At 42.8% G+C, this 18,559-nt stretch overlaps 1 protein-coding gene across 3 annotated transcripts in view; it reads right to left on the minus strand.

Moving 5' to 3' along the window:
* Positions 1-1,433: 1,433 nt before the first annotated feature.
* Positions 1,434-18,559, minus strand: part of MCTP1 (multiple C2 and transmembrane domain containing 1) — a 1,810,807-nt gene continuing 1,793,681 nt past the window's right edge. For all 3 annotated transcript variants that reach the window (XM_063964020.1, XM_063964019.1, XM_063964022.1), the window contains 2 exons: positions 8,528-8,625; positions 1,434-4,800 (listed from right to left, as the gene is read on the minus strand). In XM_063964020.1, the coding sequence (XP_063820090.1) occupies positions 4,729-4,800; positions 8,528-8,625 (170 nt within the window). In that variant the 3' untranslated portion in view covers positions 1,434-4,728. The remainder of the gene's footprint in view (positions 4,801-8,527; positions 8,626-18,559) is intronic.

Below are 18,559 nucleotides of genomic sequence, written 5' to 3' on the forward strand. Positions count from 1 at the left end.
AAGGAGGAGAAGTGAGGCACAATGACTAAAGGAGGTGAGATGAGGTGCAATAACTAAAGGAGAAGAGGTGCAGTGCAATGAATAAAGGAGGAGAGGTGAGGTACAATGACTAAAGGAGGAGAGGGTGAGGTACAATGACTAAAGGAAGAGAGGTGAGGTATAATGAATAAAGGAGGAGAGGTGAGATACAATGACTAAAGGAGAATAGGTGAGGTACAATGACTAGAGGAGGAAAAGTGAGGTGCAATGAGTATAGGAGGAGAGGTGAGACGTAATGACTAAATAAGGAGAGGTGAGGTGTGGTGCAAAGACTAAGGACATGAGGTGCAATGAATAAAGGAGGAGAGGTGAGGTGCAATCTTTAAAGGAGGAGAGGTGAGGTGCAATGACCAAAGGAGGAGAGGTGAGGTGCAATGACCAAAGGAGGAGAGGTGAGGTGCAATCTTTAAAGGAGGAGAGGTGAGGTGCAATGACTGAAGGAGGAGAGTTGAGATACAATGACTAAATGAAGAGAGGTGAGGTGTGGTGCAATGAGTAAAGGAGGTGAAGTGATGTGCAATCACCACAGGAGGAGAGGGGAGGTGCAATGACTAAAGGAACAGAAGTGAGGATGAGAGTAGAGATTATGGGATCTTTTTTTGTCTTGTTTTTAAAATATACTGCAGTTTATCGCAGCACATCGCAATGCGGCTATAGCCATATTTATATAAATTGTTATGCCGAGATAGACCTTGCGTTATTGGTCTATCTTAGCAAAGATGAGCCTGATATCTGAAGGACATGACCTGTATAGGCCTTGTTCAGTTTATGTACATTTTATTTTCTCGTTATATGGTTATTATTTTTTACATTTTTTAAAATGCTTTATGGCAGTGGTTCTCAGCCTTAACCATAAAGTATCCCCACCATGTCATGTTTTCGGGATTTCTGCCTGTGGAAGCACGGGGGATAATTGCTGACCCAGCAAAAACATGACCTGTACTTGAGAAATCCAGCATTTGAAAATCCCCTCTATGTTATATTTCAGTCATTGGAATGTTTCTTTATTGCATAGGAGTGACTAGGATGGGTTGTTTTGTATGGCATAATCTAAAATGCGCTATCTATGATATTGTGGTCACTAGAATATTCTCTGCATAGTATGGAGGTCACTACAATGTATATTAAGTAATTGCCTGGCAAAGTACTGTATATACTACAATTCAGTGTGTATTTAAAGATGAACCATTACAAGAGTGACATATTTCATTCAGTACTGCTTATGGAAATAGAGGGCCAAATATAATAAAGTGATAGTTTCATAAAGTGAGAGATCTGGTAAGGTTTTTCAGGGTTTTTTTTAAAGTGGCAATCATTTACACTGCAAACCCAGGTTGCTCTTGCTGTGTAAATGATTGCCACTTTAAAAAACAACTGCTGCAAAACCTTACCAAATCTCTCGCTTTTTGAAACTCTCACTCTATTACATTTGGCCCTGTATATCTCAGCTGTGTGTTACTGAAAGACAACATGAAACGCAAAATGTTTACTGAATAATTCCCTTGTCTGTTTGGTCAGAGTTTCCGATTTGCTCTGCAGGAGGGAGAATAACTTGCCCTGATTTACAGTATCTGCCGCAGACATGCAGAATCCCAGCACAGTTGGGGTTAAAAAGTTTGCAGTATAATATCATATAGAGGTGCTGGGTAAGATTAGTACATTTTGGGCCTAATTCAAGGTTGATTGCAAAACCATGTGCACCGCAGGTGGGACAGATATAATATGTGCAGAGAGAGTTAGATTTGGGTGGGGTGTGTTCAAACTGAAATCTAAATTGCAGTGTAAAAATAAAGCAGCCAGTATTTACCCTGCATAGAAACAAAATAACACACCCAAATCTAACTCTCTCTGCACATGTTAAATCTGTCCCACCTGCAGTGCACATGGGGGGTAATTCAGACCTGATCGCAGCAGCAAATTTGTTAGCAGTTGGGCAAAACCATGTGCACTGCAGGTGGGGCAGATATAACATGTGCAGAGAGAGTTATGGTGTGTACACACGGTGAGATATTTTCTGACGATTTTGACTATATAGTCAAAATCGTAAGAAAAGTTAGTTCAGATCACAAGGTGAAAGTCACCTTGTGATCCAGATGCGATGCCGATATGCGGTGCCGCGCGGTCAGCATCGCAAGCCTGGATAGATTGTGCAGGCAAGTCAATTTTGACTCTCTCGTAGATAAGATAGTCAAAATTGACACTTAGCCAAAATCGCACATAGTCAGTATCGCAAGCACAGTCATTATGTGCTTGCGATGCCGACATAGCCCCTGTCGCATATTGAGAATCGGGGTTAGCCCGAATCTCACCGTGTGTATGCACATTTAGATTTGGGTGGGGTGTGTTCAAACTGAAATCTAAATTGCAGTGTAGAAATAAAGCAGCCAATATTTACTCTGCACAGAAACAATATAACCCACCCAAATCTAACTCTCTCTGCACATGTTATATCTGCCCCCCTGCAGTGCACATGGTTTTGCCCAACTGCTAACAAATTTGCTGCTACGATCAGGTCTGAATTACCCCCTTGGTTTTGCCCATTAGAGGAAAATGTTGTTTTGCAATCAACCTTGAATTTTGCCTTTTGTCCACTGAAGAGTGGACAAAGGGCCTATTAAAGTAGGTAGTTATATTTCTTGTTAAACGGCCTAACATTTGAGTATCAGTTGGTGGCAGATGTGCAGAAAATGCATCTAAACTTAATTTCACACTTATTAAAATCGTAAAAGCATCTGAGGGCCCCTGGCTGTCTACTGTAGATTTAAATACCAGCACTTCTACTTACTAATGTCATTCACGCAGCTGCTCAAACTATGAATGGGATGTTCATTTGCTATAATAGTTGGCACAACAACTTTAGATTAATACTATGGGGTAAATTTACTAAAATGGGAGTTCTATTTAAGATGGGATGTTACCCATAGCAACTAATCAGATTTTACTTCTTATTTATCTAGCACCTTCTAGAAGATAATACCTGGAATCTGATTGGTTGCTATGGGCAGCATCTCATCTTAAATAGAACTCCCAGCTTAGTAAATTTACCCCTATGAATTCACAGCGGATGTGTAGGGCCACATGCCACTCCCACACCTGGTCACACCCCGCAACCATGATTCCCCCATCACGGTGCAGCCCCCTGTGATTTTTTTCTGGATCTGCCCCTAGCTAGCAGGTCAGTAGTCAGAGAATAAAGTTAGGGTTGGTGGGCCCTGGAGACTTGGATGGACCTCTTGCCCCCCAAATAAAGTAAATCCTACTCTTTACATTTATGATCAAATTTTATTGTAATTATTTAAAATGCAAACTAAGGAAATTGTATATGTTATTGCAATGCTTATATTATATATTCATAAAAATATATTTTACTGTAAATATAACATTATCAATTGTGAATAACAAGTGTCTGTGCCACTATTTCTGCCATTGAGTTTTGTATATACTGTATATATACTCATACGATAAGATCCTGCCATGTCCCAGCTATGGCAAACATACAAATCCTTGCGTACTGTATAAACACAGAATTAGTGATTCATTCCATTTCCAGCACTGTCTGCTCTCGTCCTTGAAACCACTATTGGTGACACTGTAATATATAGACCGTTAGTCACATTCTGCTATCAATCGCGCAATGGAGAAATTTATTCCTGGTTGTGGGTTTATAGAACTTACAGTCACATTTTCATACAATCGCCATTCATTACACAACCGATATCATGTCACATCCAATATTATTACAGCGTGTTGTCCCAGACACGTCTTCCGGGATGCGGTTAAATTACCGGCTGTCGGGATCCCGCCGTTTAGAATACTGACGCCGGAATTCCGACAGCTGGGGAAATGCCAGTGGTTGGAATCCCCACCTAAGCATGGTATTCCCACTCGGGTGTTGGTCCACGCCACCACCCAAGGGGGAATATAATAGTGTGGCGACCCAAGGTAACCACCAGGCCCGAAGTGTAGTGAGCGCAGCAGGCCCGCGAGGGGACACGATGCCGGGAATCTGGCTGTTGGGATCCCGGTATCTGTCTCCTGACCGCCGGGATCCCACACCGATCCCCTACTTCCTAACTTCTAAGTCTGACTTATATTCCCCTGCATACATGTTCTGTGCAAATCCTATATTGCTTCTATGTACTCATTCCTTTGTATGGCTGGAAGTGGTGCTTGTGAGAGCGTCTTCAGCATTCTGCTAGCTTAGTCTGAGCATAGACAATGAGGAAGTATTAGGGTGTGACGTATACACAATGACAGCAGGGACCCATTAGGCACTGAATCCAAAAGTGCATATTATTTTTCAAAACCCCAAATAATTGCTTTATATAATAAATATAGCTTTTTGGCTAAAGCATGTGCATACATAAATGTGCGCCTAGTAATGCCAACGCCAGCTCATGTGCCAGCAGCCACTGCCATGGCTGGAGAGTCAGCATCTACACTATACTGATTTATAGCATCACACAACTATCCAGGCAGAGCATTCACACAGCAAGAGATGAACTCCCAAATGTATATCAAATTAGTATTGTACAGTGGTATCTGCCTTTATACAATATTTACAAAATGTCTTCATCAGGTTAAAAAAAAAACAGCGTAAGGTAACACAAACAATGAGAATGCAAAGAGCCGCTGGGCCTCCCGTTATCTGGGGCGAGCAGATGTTCTTCTCCGTGATGAGTAGCGGAGCTAACCAAGATTGTTTTTCCTCCTTTTGCTGGGGCTGTGGTTGAGGTCTGCTCGCAGCTCACGGTACCGCACCTGTTCATACACAGAGAGTTCAGAGAAAACAGTCAGATAGATGCAGCCTTTTATTAGGAAGAATATAGACAGCTCTTAGGTTGGGATCCGTTTAATTTGCCGTCTGTCCGGATCCCGGCGGTCAGGATACTGACGCAGGAATCCCAACAGCCAGCAATGAGGCTAGCTGGAATACCGGCGCTACAGGACTATTCCCACTTGTGGGTGTCCACAACACCCACAGAGTGGGAATAGATCCTATGGTGAGCGCAGCGAGCCACCGAGCCCGCAGCGTTGCGAGCCCTAAAGGGGAGTTTTGCGCTCGCCCTGCTGCCAGCATACTGGCGGTCGGGATGCCGCTGTCAGTATATTGACAGCCGGCATCCTGGCCGCCGGCAAATCATACTGAATCCCTTGGGCCAGAATGGAGGTTACAGCTAGGGCTGGGAAATACTAGATGGAAAGATTTGAAGCAAGAAGCTGTAACAGGAACAAGGTATCTGTGCCAGGAAACACAACAAAGCTCTTTTAACTGTAACATTATATAAACTGGTTTCTAGTGTCATTTTATGCTTTGTACCCATTCTAGTAAAGCAACGCTTGAAACAAAGGCATACCTATAATCATAGCAGGCCTAGTAACTAGGCGGTCTATTTAACAACCAGCGATAAGCCTAAACTCTGCAAAAAGGTAAGTATGATATTTCACCCAATTTTTGAGGGAAAAAGCTGGTTAGGAGGAGCAAGTGGGTGGAAGCCCCTTTGGCTCTAATCCATATCCAGATCAGCACTAAGAGGGAGAGTAGTAGTACTGCATAGTAACTGCATATGTCACAGATCCAGATCAGCACTAAGAGGGAGAGTAGTAGTACTGCATAGTAACTGCATATGTCACAGATCCGGATCAGCACTAAGAGGGAGAGTAGTAGTACTGCATAGTAACTGCATATGTCACAGATCCGGATCAGCACTAAGAGGGAGAGTAGTAGTACTGCATAGTAACTGCATATGTCACAGATCCGGATCAGCACTAAGAGGGAGAGTAGTAGTACTGCATAGTAACTGCATATGTCACAGATCCAGATCAGCACTAAGAGGGACAGTAGTAGTACTGCATAGTAACTGAATAAGTCACAGATCCAGATCAGCACTAAGAGAGACAGTAGTAGTACTGCATAGTAATTGAATAAAGAATCCGGATCAGCACTAAAAGGGACAGTGGGGGTAATTCCAAGTTGATCGCAGCAGGAAATTTTTTAGCAGTTGGGCAAAACCATGTGCACTGCAGGGTGAGGCAGATATAACATTTGCAAAGAGAGTTAGATTTGGGTGGGTTATTTTGTTTCTGTGCAGGGTAAATACTGGCTGCTTTATTTTTACACTGCAATTTAGATTGCAGATTGAATTCACCACACCCAAATCTATCTCTCTCTGCACATGTTATATCTGCCTCCCCTGCAGTGCACATGGTTTTGCCCAACTGCTAAAAAATTTCCTGCTGCGATCAACTTGGAATTACCCCCAGTAGTAGTACTGGATAGTAACTGAATAAAGGATCCAGATCAGCACTAAGGGGACAGTAGTAGTACTGCATAGTCACTGAATAAGTCACAGATCCGGATAAGCACTAAGAGGGACAGTAGTAGTACTGCATAGTAACTGAATAAGTCACAGATCCGGATCAGCACTAAGAGGGACAGTAGTAGTACTGCATAGTAACTGAATAAGTCACAGATCCGGATCAGCACTAAGAGGGACAGTAATAGTACTGCATAGTAACTGAATAAGTCACAGATCCGGATCAGCACTAAGAGGGACAGTAGTAGTACTGCATAGTAACTGAATAAGTCACAGATCCGGATCAGCACTAAGAGGGACAGTAGTAGTACTGCATAGTAAGTTAATAAAGGAACCGGATCAGCACTAAAAGGGACAGTAGTAGTAGTACTGGATAGTAATTGAATAAGTCGCAGATCCAGACCAGCACTAAGAGGGACAATAGTAGTACTGCATAGTAACTGAATATAGGATCCGGATCAGCACTAATAGGGACAGCAGTAGTACCACATAGTTCCTGAATAAGTCGCAGATCCAGATCAGCACTAAGAGGGACAGTAGTAGAAATGCATAGTAATTGCATCAAGGATCCTGATCAGCACTATGGGGGTAATTCCAAGTTGATCGCAGCAGGAATTTTTTAGCAGTTGGGCAAAACCATGTGCACTGCAGGGGAGGCAGATATAACATGTGCAGAGAGAGTTAGATTTGGGTGTGGTGTGTTCAATCTGCAATCTAAATTGCAGTGTAAAAATAAAGCAGCCAGTATTTACCCTGCACAGAAACAAAATAACCCACCCAAATCTAACTCTCTCTGCAAATGTTATATCTGCCTCCCCTGCAGTGCACATGGTTTTGCCCAACTGCTAAAAAATTTCCTGCTGCGATCAACTTGGAATTACCCCCTATGAGGGACAGCTGCAGTAACGCATAGTAACTGAATAAGTCACAGATCTGGATCAGCACTAAGAGGAACAGTAGTAGTACTGCATAGTAACTGGTAAGGCTGTAGGGGGGTGGAGGGGGGCGTTGAGGTGTAGGGTCAGGCTGCGTGTAAGGAGGGTTAGGGTAGGGAGGTTGGGGATTAGGTGTAGCATACTTACCATCTAGGTCATGAACGTCGGGAAGCCGCTGACGGTATTTTGACTGCCGGCATCCCAAGCACTAGGGTCCCGGTTGGGGGGACAGTATAAGCTTTGTGCAGGGGAAGACTGGATGTGAAGCAAGACTGCATTAACAAATAGCCCTTCTCATCAAACTGTGCCTGTGTTGATTGAAGATGGATCTGTTCATTTTATTTGCCTTGTGTAACTGTCATGTTTACCTAACATATCACTATGAGAATATCATCACTTAGATGAAACATTCATGTGCCATGCATATAAAGGACTTTGTACAAGACCTATACTGCAGAACATATGGTTTGCTAAGTCTGCAGCATTTCTGGGATGTAGCGAACATGCATTGCAAACACTTCAGTTGAGCGAATATCCAGTGTTCTAGTTAATTATTTGTGTCACTGAGTCAGTATCTCTGCTTTGCTCTGTCAAACCATAACTCTTATTCCTCAAAGGGAACTAGTGAATTTAAATTTGAAATTTATGAATTTTTTTACTTTTATAGAATTTGTTATTCCAACATTTTCAAGCACAAATTTTATACATAATTTTTCCCCTTTTAATGACCCTAGAACTTCCCTGTGAATGACATCACACACATGTTTCTAATTGCATAGAACAAGTAGTTCAATACATGGTAAGCTGTAAGAACCAGAGACTAACATGCACCAACATAGTTGTCGAGGTAGATAGATGTAAGCATATATTGGCAGAATTCAACTGATTATCGCGCCCGATCTCCCGTCTAAAGTGACGTGAGATCATGGAGGTGATATTCAGTTGAGTCCCGTTATCGCGCTGATCGTGCCCATAGAGGCCGGGTTTAGCCGCGTAAAGTGGCTAAACCCGACCAAAGTGCTGGGCGCCCAAACAGGTCACTTCGCACATTTCAGCTCGCCAGCTCCAGGGTTTGAGAGCTGAAATGCAGACGCCGGCAGCCATCGAGCTATGAACAGAAATACAGTTGAATAGCTCAGTTTGGGCACCATCTAGTGGCTGCCAGCGTCTCAAGAATTACATTTTGCCCATATTATTGGTGGTCGCGCTTGGACACATTATATTTGCATTACTCACCAGTTCAACATCAGAGGGCACTCTGGAGAGGAAGTCCAGAAGCTCATTGTTATCGATAGTATAAGGACTTCGAATTTTCTTTGTAAACTTGTTGATTCCTGAAATTACAGATAGGAAAAAGCTCATTTTACAGATAGGAAAACGCTCCACATTCTGTAATGTTATGTATTACATACTGTAGATGATTAAGACTGACACTGACTCATAACTTGAACTCTATTAATTATGTAGTAATACAAATGGAACTTTTCCTTTCAAAGATTAAGTAGATTTCTTTATACATTTATTCCATGGGGAAAAAGTGTTTTGCAAAATACCATATACGGGCAGACTACTGCTAGAGTAGTCCCCTGGTCCCACTGAAATGTCGTAACCGGGAGACTGCAAGAGCTGTATAATCAAAGAAATAGCGAAAATGGCAGCATCCAGTGTGTGCTTCCCAAAAGGACCCTCCTCTCTGACAGGGTGTAACAGATGTAAGGAGGAGCCGCCAGAATTTGGCGGAAGACTTTCCCATTAATAGGAGGCTGTTTGGTACCAAATAGGAGTCAGTGTGTAGAGGAGCAGAGAGTCAGACCTGCTTGAGCAAGAAAATGGACACTGGGTAGCTAGACTACAGGGCAGATAAACCCTGTAGGGCTGGGCTGTAGAGAAGCAGCATATTTCCTTATCCTGCAAAAAGAAAAGCGTAGCTGATATAGACCCCACAGGAGAGCCAGGCCTGTATCTGCCTTTACAAGCTAGTCCATGGACCAAATGGCAGACTCCGGTCCTGGGTAAATGTTGTAGAGGGTATCTTCACTCGAGCCAGGAGTGACTGCTGTTGTATTACTATATCAAGTTACGTTACTATTCAGAAATAACTCTGCTAAAATCCATCTCTAGTAGTAGAGGACAAGGATACTGAGTGATTGCCAGGCTGCTATGCTAAATTGTTCCAGCTGCATCTCAGAGTATTAGAGGGACAATTCTATTTGAGAGACATTGCTTGCTAAAGGTGCACAGCTAGACTTTATATTCTGTGCATGCCAAACCCTTTGGTACCCAGTAACCCACCGTCAGACCGAGCTCGCAACAATATTATATTGTAATGTACAGTATATTCTTATGTGGCAATCAAGGGCGTAACTACCATGAGTGCAGGGGGTGCAGCTGCTATGGGGCCCAGAGCTGAGTGGGCCCATCTTCTATGTTACATGTGTCATATACATTTATCACACATGTTATATACATTTATCACCATTGGTTGGCACATAGGGGCCCTTACAAACTTTTGCTATGACACCTAGAATTATCTAGTTACGCCTCTGGCTGCAATACTGAGTGTGATAGTGGTGTGTGGCTGTGATTATTGTTAAGTAGATGGAATATTCCAGTTCATTCTAGGGATTGCTTTGTGGTTTACTGTGTACAGAATTGCAGTTGGCAACTGATACAAGCTCCGAAAATCATCCTGACATTACCTCCCACAAAACAGCCACTCCCTGTCAATCACTTGCGAATGAATCCTCACTGTGACTGCAATTGCAATTTAATCACTGCAAGTGAACGTTGTGGCAGAGACACAAGCAGACCACAATATTTCCTCAGTTCCGAAAACATCAACATAACGTACAACTATGAATCAGTCCCGTTGTCGGTAATTAACAATCTTATTATCGGTTGTCTACTCTTCTCTATTCCATCTATTGCTGGGAATATTCTATTTCAACCTCTATTACTATTTTATTTCCATTTATCTTGTGTATTATTTAAAGTCCATATTTCTATAATTGTTGCTGTGTTGTCTTTTTGACAGTCTAAAGGTTGCCACAGATTTAGCTTTATTTAATACAAATAAATATACTGTTGTGGTTTTGGCAACAAACACTGTGATTTATACTGGTTATGTATAAAGGGTTAGATTGGTGTTGTTGAGGCAGTGGTTAACTAAATCGATCCCTGGTGGATGGAACACCCTTTCATTACCCCTGCGTCCTGTATCAGGTGGAGGCACTGCCAGACCTGGGCATAGGCAATACAGGCAAATACCTAGGGCCATCTGGAAAAGCCTAGGGACATCTGGAAAAGCCTGGACATCTAAGCTCACACTGAGCAGTCTCCGAATTTCAGAAGTCCCAGCTGACAGTGACTGTCCTCCAATGGGATGAACAGGCTTTCCAGCACTGATGTGTCCTTGCCTGCCATATTAATGAAAGGCAGCAGCAGAGCAGCAGAAAGCCTGTACAGTCCAGGACGGATAATAGAGCTCCTGCAGCTTCCATTGGTGTGATGCTTGCGTGACCTAAGGTCACATCTGCAACATTCACAGCAGAGAGAGCGCCGCTGAGGAAAGACCGGTAAGTAAATTATGAGAGCTTAAAGAGATAGGTTGGGGATTGTATTGCTGGAGACACACAAGGGGGAGCTATTAGGTGGCTGGAAACACTGACACCCAATGCCTCCCCACTGTCACAAGGCCATGTCCACTTAGTGAGGCCACACACCCCTTCTTGGGGGGTGGACAAAGGATCCCACATTGGTGGGGAGGAGACACTAGCCAGAACCTTGCGCAGGACATATAACAGGACATATGTTATGTGTCATCGCAATTCTGTCACATTGCAGCAAAAAGTCAACAGTGGAGTTATAATTAATTTCACTAACTAAAACTAATTTGGATTGTATGATACATTTTGGGGTAATGATGTAATTAGAGATAATGATAAATCTATTACTGTATGTGGCTAAGATTCTGTTAATTATTGCATAATGTTGTGTACTCCCATAATTGCAGTGGTCATCGATGATCAAACTGGTGACATCAGAGGCCTGTCTTTATAAACGAGGGCTATGTACCTGGTACTGTATTTTGTCCAGCACAGTGGTTGGGAACCTGTGAACTACTGTATGTAGAAGATACAAAGTGCACGAGAGAACCCATGAAATCTGTAAAGTGGTCTGTATGTATATCACCACAGGACTCTGGAGAGCTGCAGAAGTGTAACTTTACACACTGCAGTCATGCTGAACAATGGCTGCATAGGCACTTCCTGTATAAATCGTGGAAAATGTTTTCAAAATACAGTGCGCAATAAAAACAGAAGTGCAGCTACACAATATACACAAGTGTGCATCCAAAACACACTAGGAATAGACCGAAGAAAAAGAAGTGTATATTAGTAGTAGCGCTCTCCAGTAACCATGTTAGATGTCACCCATGTGTAAGAATCAAGACATGAAGGTTGATTCACCGTATAACAAAGAAACAGGATCTCCTGTTGTCTTCTGGTCACATGAAATCAAGTAATCACAATGGAATAATTCTTTTTTTCTCAGGGGACTCAGTAGTGGGCCCAGCTTATATCTACGAAAGAGAAAATATAAGCACCTCCTAATCCTTTAGCAAGGATAATTGATGGAGGTACTTATAGTACAAAATATAGTGTAGCAAGCCTTTTAAAAGGATCACATTTATTGTGTACAAAATGCACGTACAGAAAGACAAATTTAAAATAGCATATCAATCTCCATAAGGCACATCACCAGCGTTGGAATCTGTCCAGGGGATTCGAATGGCGTCAGGTGTCCAGTGAAACAGGTGAATGAGCTCCGGATGCCCACCACCACAACCATGCAGAGTTCACCCTGTAGTCAGTCGATGAGTGCAGGAGTCCAAATAAGATACAACCACGCTTAACGCGTTTCGGACGGGATCCGTCCTTCGTCAGAAGCATGGCTGTAATGTGTAAGCTTCTCTATTTAAACCCTCTTAACGAGGGACATCAGATGGTAACAATTACAGCACAGGACAAGCCGCTGTCACATCCGAAAACGATCTCGCTAGAACCGGACGTGCGTCATGCGTGTCACTGCTTGCCGGAACTTCCTGTATTTGCGTTCCAAATGCGGCTCGATAGATTCCGGAAGTTCCTATATTTGCGTTCCATCGCCGCACACTTGAAACGGAGGGTGTAATTCCGGACTTTTACCATCCTGATTGACATATGATATCTTCATATCTCCAGTGTATGCATGTCCCAAAAAATATATATAGTCCACAAAGTATTCCTCTCAGTGGCCATATAAAATAAAAACAGATATTACCATGATAATACAGGTTAAATTCTAATCATAGACCTAGTAAGAGGAGGTGAGTTATATCAAGAAACATTTTAACTCAAATTCACCGTTCAAACCCCCTGGTGTCAGGGTATTTAAACGGTGAATCCATCTATTCTCCGCTTGTGAGAGCCTTTTCTGTACATCTCTAGTTCTCCATTTTGGGAGAATCATTTGGATACCACAAAATGATTTTAAAAAACATTCTTTTGACTCATGCATTTTTTTAAAATGAAAAGAGACTGTGTGAGTCTCAAGACCCTTACGGATGTTATAGATGTGCTCTGCCCATCTGACCCTGACACACCTCCCCGTTTTGCCAACATAAAAGAGTCCACATGTACACTCCATAATGTAAATCACATTCTTGGAGTGACATGTTATGAACTCCCTTATTGGAAATGTTTGACCATGTACTGTGAACTCAGTTATCTTTCGTAGAGGTGTTTTTACTGTCCTACACATTAGACATTCTCCACAGCGGTGAAAACCTTTAGTTCTAATACTTTGTCTAGGATTATTTTCTATACCGCTTTTTACCAGCTGATCTTTAAGTGTAGATGCCCTCCTGTAAACAAAGAGAGGTTTCACAGGTAACATCGGACCTAAAACTGCATCTTGTTTTAATATGTTCCAGTTCCCCCTAAAAACTCGTTCTATATTTTTAAAGGATCTATTATACTGGCTAATGAATGCCCACTGGAAGCGTTCATCCTTCGGTTTAGGGCTAGTGTTACCTTTTAAAAGTTTCTCCCTTTCTATTACGGCCACTTTTGATCTTGCCGTCTCCAAAAGTTCAGCAGAGTAACCCTTCTTTGCAAACATCACAGACATTTCATTGAGTTGTTGATCGCACATACGCTCATCTGTACAGTTTCTTTTTATACGGGCAAATTGACTGAATGGAATCCCATCCAGCCAATTGGCATGGTGCTGGCTTGTTCTCTCAATGAAACTGTTGGAGTCCGTGCTTTTCCTAAAGGTTTTAGTATTCACCTGGCCCTCAGAAATATAAATAGTCAAGTCTAAAAAGGCAACTTCCTTCTGACTTTTATTAATTACTAGTTGTATGGCCATGTCATTGTGATTGAGATTTTCACAAAAGATATTCAATGATTCCTCACTCCCACGCCATATAAACAGAATATCATCGATGTAGCGCTGCCAGGACACCAGGCCCGCCGCCAGCTCGCCGTCCTGCCATACCTGATGTGATTCCCAGTAGGCCATGAACAGATTTGCGTAGCTAGGGGCGAACCTGGTGCCCATGGCAGTGCCTACCCTCTGTATATAGAAGGTACCATCGAAGACAAAGTAGTTATTCAGCAGAACGGCGAGCTGGCGGCGGGCCTGGTGTCCTGGCAGCGCTACATCGATGATATTCTGTTTATATGGCGTGGGAGTGAGGAATCATTGAATATCTTTTGTGAAAATCTCAATCACAATGACATGGCCATACAACTAGTAATTAATAAAAGTCAGAAGGAAGTTGCCTTTTTAGACTTGACTATTTATATTTCTGAGGGCCAGGTGAATACTAAAACCTTTAGGAAAAGCACGGACTCCAACAGTTGCATTGAGAGAACAAGCCAGCACCATGCCAATTGGCTGGATGGGATTCCATTCAGTCAATTTGCCCGTATAAAAAGAAACTGTACAGATGAGCGTATGTGCGATCAACAACTCAATGAAATGTCTGTGATGTTTGCAAAGAAGGGTTACTCTGCTGAACTTTTGGAGACGGCAAGATCAAAAGTGGCCGTAATAGAAAGGGAGAAACTTTTAAAAGGTAACACTAGCCCTAAACCGAAGGATGAACGCTTCCAGTGGGCATTCATTAGCCAGTATAATAGATCCTTCAAAAATATAGAACGAGTTTTTAGGGGGAACTGGAACATATTAAAACAAGATGCAGTTTTAGGTCCGATGTTACCTGAGAAACCTCTCTTTGTTTACAGGAGGGCATCTACACTTAAAGATCAGCTGGTAAAAAGCGGTATAGAAAATAATCCTAGACAAAGTATTAGAACTAAAGGTTTTCACCGCTGTGGAGAATGTCTAATGTGTAGGACAGTAAAAACACCTCTACGAAAGATAACTGAGTTCACAGTACATGGTCAAACATTTCCAATAAGGGAGTTCATAACATGTCACTCCAAGAATGTGATTTACATTATGGAGTGTACATGTGGACTCTTTTATGTTGGCAAAACGGGGAGGTGTGTCAGGGTCAGATGGGCAGAGCACATCTATAACATCCGTAAGGGTCTTGAGACTCACACAGTCTCTTTTCATTTTAAAAAAATGCATGAGTCAAAAGAATGTTTTTTTAAATCATTTTGTGGTATCCAAATGATTCTCCCAAAATGGAGAACTAGAGATGTACAGAAAAGGCTCTCACAAGCGGAGAATAGATGGATTCACCGTTTAAATACCCTGACACCAGGGGGTTTGAACGGTGAATTTGAGTTAAAATGTTTCTTGATATAACTCACCTCCTCTTACTAGGTCTATGATTAGAATTTAACCTGTATTATCATGGTAATATCTGTTTTTATTTTTTATTTTATATGGCCACTGAGAGGAATACTTTGTGGACTATATATTTTTTTGGGACATGCATACACTGGAGATATGAAGATATCATATGTCAATCAGGATGGTAAAAGTCCGGAATTACACCCTCCGTTTCAAGTGTGCGGCGATGGAACGCAAATATAGGAACTTCCGGAATCTATCGAGCCGCATTTGGAACGCAAATACAGGAAGTTCCGGCAAGCAGTGACACGCATGACGCACGTCCGGTTCTAGCGAGATCGTTTTCGGATGTGACAGCGGCTTGTCCTGTGCTGTAATTGTTACCATCTGATGTCCCTCGTTAAGAGGGTTTAAATAGAGAAGCTTACACATTACAGCCATGCTTCTGACGAAGGACGGATCCCGTCCGAAACGCGTTAAGCGTGGTTGTATCTTATTTGGACTCCTGCACTCATCGACTGACTACAGGGTGAACTCTGCATGGTTGTGGTGGTGGGCATCCGGAGCTCATTCACCTGTTTCACTGGACACCTGACGCCATTCGAATCCCCTGGACAGATTCCAACGCTGGTGATGTGCCTTATGGAGATTGATATGCTATTTTAAATTTGTCTTTCTGTACGTGCATTTTGTACACAATAAATGTGATCCTTTTAAAAGGCTTGCTACACTATATTTTGTACTATAAGTACCTCCATCAATTATCCTTGCTAAAGGATTAGGAGGTGCTTATATTTTCTCTTTCGTAGATATAAGCTGGGCCCACTACTGAGTCCCCTGAGAAAAAAAGAATTATTCCATTGTGATTACTTGATTTCATGTGACCAGAAGACAACAGGAGATCCTGTTTCTTTGTTATACGGTGAATCAACCTTCATGTCTTGATTCTTACACATGGGTGACATCTAACATGGTTACTGGAGAGCGCTACTTCCTGTATAACAAACACTTTCTGACAAAGCGGATGGCAATGATGTAACTTCTGCCTATCCACACTTAGCATACATCTACATCTCCTTTTTCAACATATAAAAACAGGTGTGGCAGTAAGACAAAAAGAAAATCCCAGCGCTTCCAAGCCACCAAGCTTAACCCATTTTATATCATTATAATTGTAATGCTGCTCCCAATTTAGCAGTACTGTCCTGCCAATAGTATACAAGAAAAAAAAGAATAAATAAGATCAATAGATCAATTTATCAAGAGAGCGCATTAGCAATTTATTATAGCACTAAAATTCCATAAAAATTGCACAGTTTAAAATGCACACACGCACAGTACAAAATTACATAGAATATTACTCTGTAGTGGCAATAAAAGACTATAGCTCTTATAATGAATAAGGAGTGGTTATAATCACCATTTGTTTATAAATTTCTTAATTCAGCTGGATCCAGTCCTTTTGATGTGCATAAAGGGCTAATTGTTAAATTCTTGTGTAAAACAGTATAACGTTCAAGTCTCCTTTAGGGAGTATGGGTCGTTGGATAGACACATCTTAGGTCGACAGTCATTAGGCCGACCATGGAAGGTCGACATGCATTAGGTCAACAGGGACAATAGGTCTACATGGTCATTAGGTTGACATGTACTAGGTCGACAGGTCAAAAGGTCGACATGGATTTTTTGTCTCTTTTTGGCGTCATTTCTTCATAAAGTGACGGAGAACCCCAATTAGTGCACGTGTCCCCTCACATGGCTTGCTTCGCTCACCATGCTTCGGGCAAGGTTACTGTTCCAATCGTAGTCCACGTGGATCGTTAAGTATGAAAAAATTCAAAGAATGAAAATAAAAGTGAAAAACTCATGTCGACCTTTTGACCTACTGACCATATCGACCTAATGCATGTTGACCTTCAGTGGTCGACCTAATGACTGTCGACCTAAGCTGTGTCGATCTAATGACCGTATCCCCCTATAGGGTACACCTGTTAATGACAAGTTGAATCCCTGGTTCTAGAATCAATGAGCATTGTCCACCTTATAACGCTTTCACAGGTACGAGCAGGCACTCAGACATGCGCGGGGACGCAGAGCACAAGACTAGTCTGCCCCACATGTCAGTGCTGACCCTCCCATCAACGCAGAAGTGCAAAAGTATCGCACAGTGGCGATGCTTTTGCATTTCAGGAGTACCTCCTGGCCAGCGCAGCTCCTGCGGCTGGCCGGAAGAACCTCTTTGCCGCCGCAGCCCACCCCTCCAATGGTTCGGCCACGCCTGCGTAGGCCGGACCGCGTCCCCCTAAACAGCTTAACGCCGCCATCCAGCCCCCTCCCGGCCAGCGACCGCCTCTGCCTGTCAATCAGGCAGAGGTGATCGCTAGGCAACGACGGTCTTCGGCATGCGCAGTTCTGACCTGATCGCACCGCTGCGAACAACTGCAGCATGTGATCGGGTCGGAACGACCCCCTATATGTGATGAGGAGACACACAGTGTAGTACTAATCGAAGCCCTGATTGCAGTCAGACAATGTCTCTAGATAGGACGCTATAAGCGCTAGAAATCACAGCGTTATGCTGGACCCATCTCTGCAGAATGCCGCTGCACTTGTCATGTATAGGAGCTCAATGTATTACTTCCAGCCGGGAGAGGAGTTTATTTGCAGACCTCTTGGTTAGGTAATTTAGCGTACCTGCCGTTCCTTAGTTCGCCGGCATGATGGTTCGCAAAAATGAACTTCAAAACACTCAGGGACCCGCTAAGAGTAAGTTCAGTGCAAGTCCAAAATATCTATTTCTCCTTCCTTACATGTTTCTCCGCCGATATGCAATGGCGGTTTCATCAGAGGATAACTAGAATAGTCTCCTGCACTGAACTGCTGTGTGACAGGTGTTGGATACGGGGACAGTGTGCAACAAAGAACAAACACAAACTAAAAAAAATGTTTTGGTATATTAAGTAACATGCCTGGAAGTTCTCCCAAACCTGGTGACTAACAAAGGGGCTAGTGGCGTGTACTGTATGATATGAATAGGCTCACTACTGGACAAGGTCATGGAAGTGTACTGCACCCCTATAGGTGCTTCTTCAAGAGACTTATTGTTCATGATGATGGGTGTCTGGGGTGTTTTCTAATGAGGATGGGATGTAGTAATGGGAAAATTCAGTAAAAACCCTGTTTTATGGGTTTTACCACATTTCACATATGTACAAAGCCCTGGATGCCGGGGCTACAATGCAGAGGGTCGCAAGTTACCCTGTAGAAGCTTATGGGCTTCTTCCGCATCAGTGCTGTCAGAGAGCTCTGATCGGACCCCTTCCAGCATCCCCCGGGGACTTCTGCGCATGCCCAGATGGACTCCGGAGACATAAACATGGAAGTCCAGGGACCGGCGGCCATCACAAAGGGCATCTCTTATCAGGAGAGCTACCCTTTGCGATACTAATTGCA

This window comes from Pseudophryne corroboree, chromosome 1, assembly GCF_028390025.1.
Source record: "Pseudophryne corroboree isolate aPseCor3 chromosome 1, aPseCor3.hap2, whole genome shotgun sequence".
Classification (NCBI taxonomy): domain Eukaryota; kingdom Metazoa; phylum Chordata; class Amphibia; order Anura; family Myobatrachidae; genus Pseudophryne; species Pseudophryne corroboree.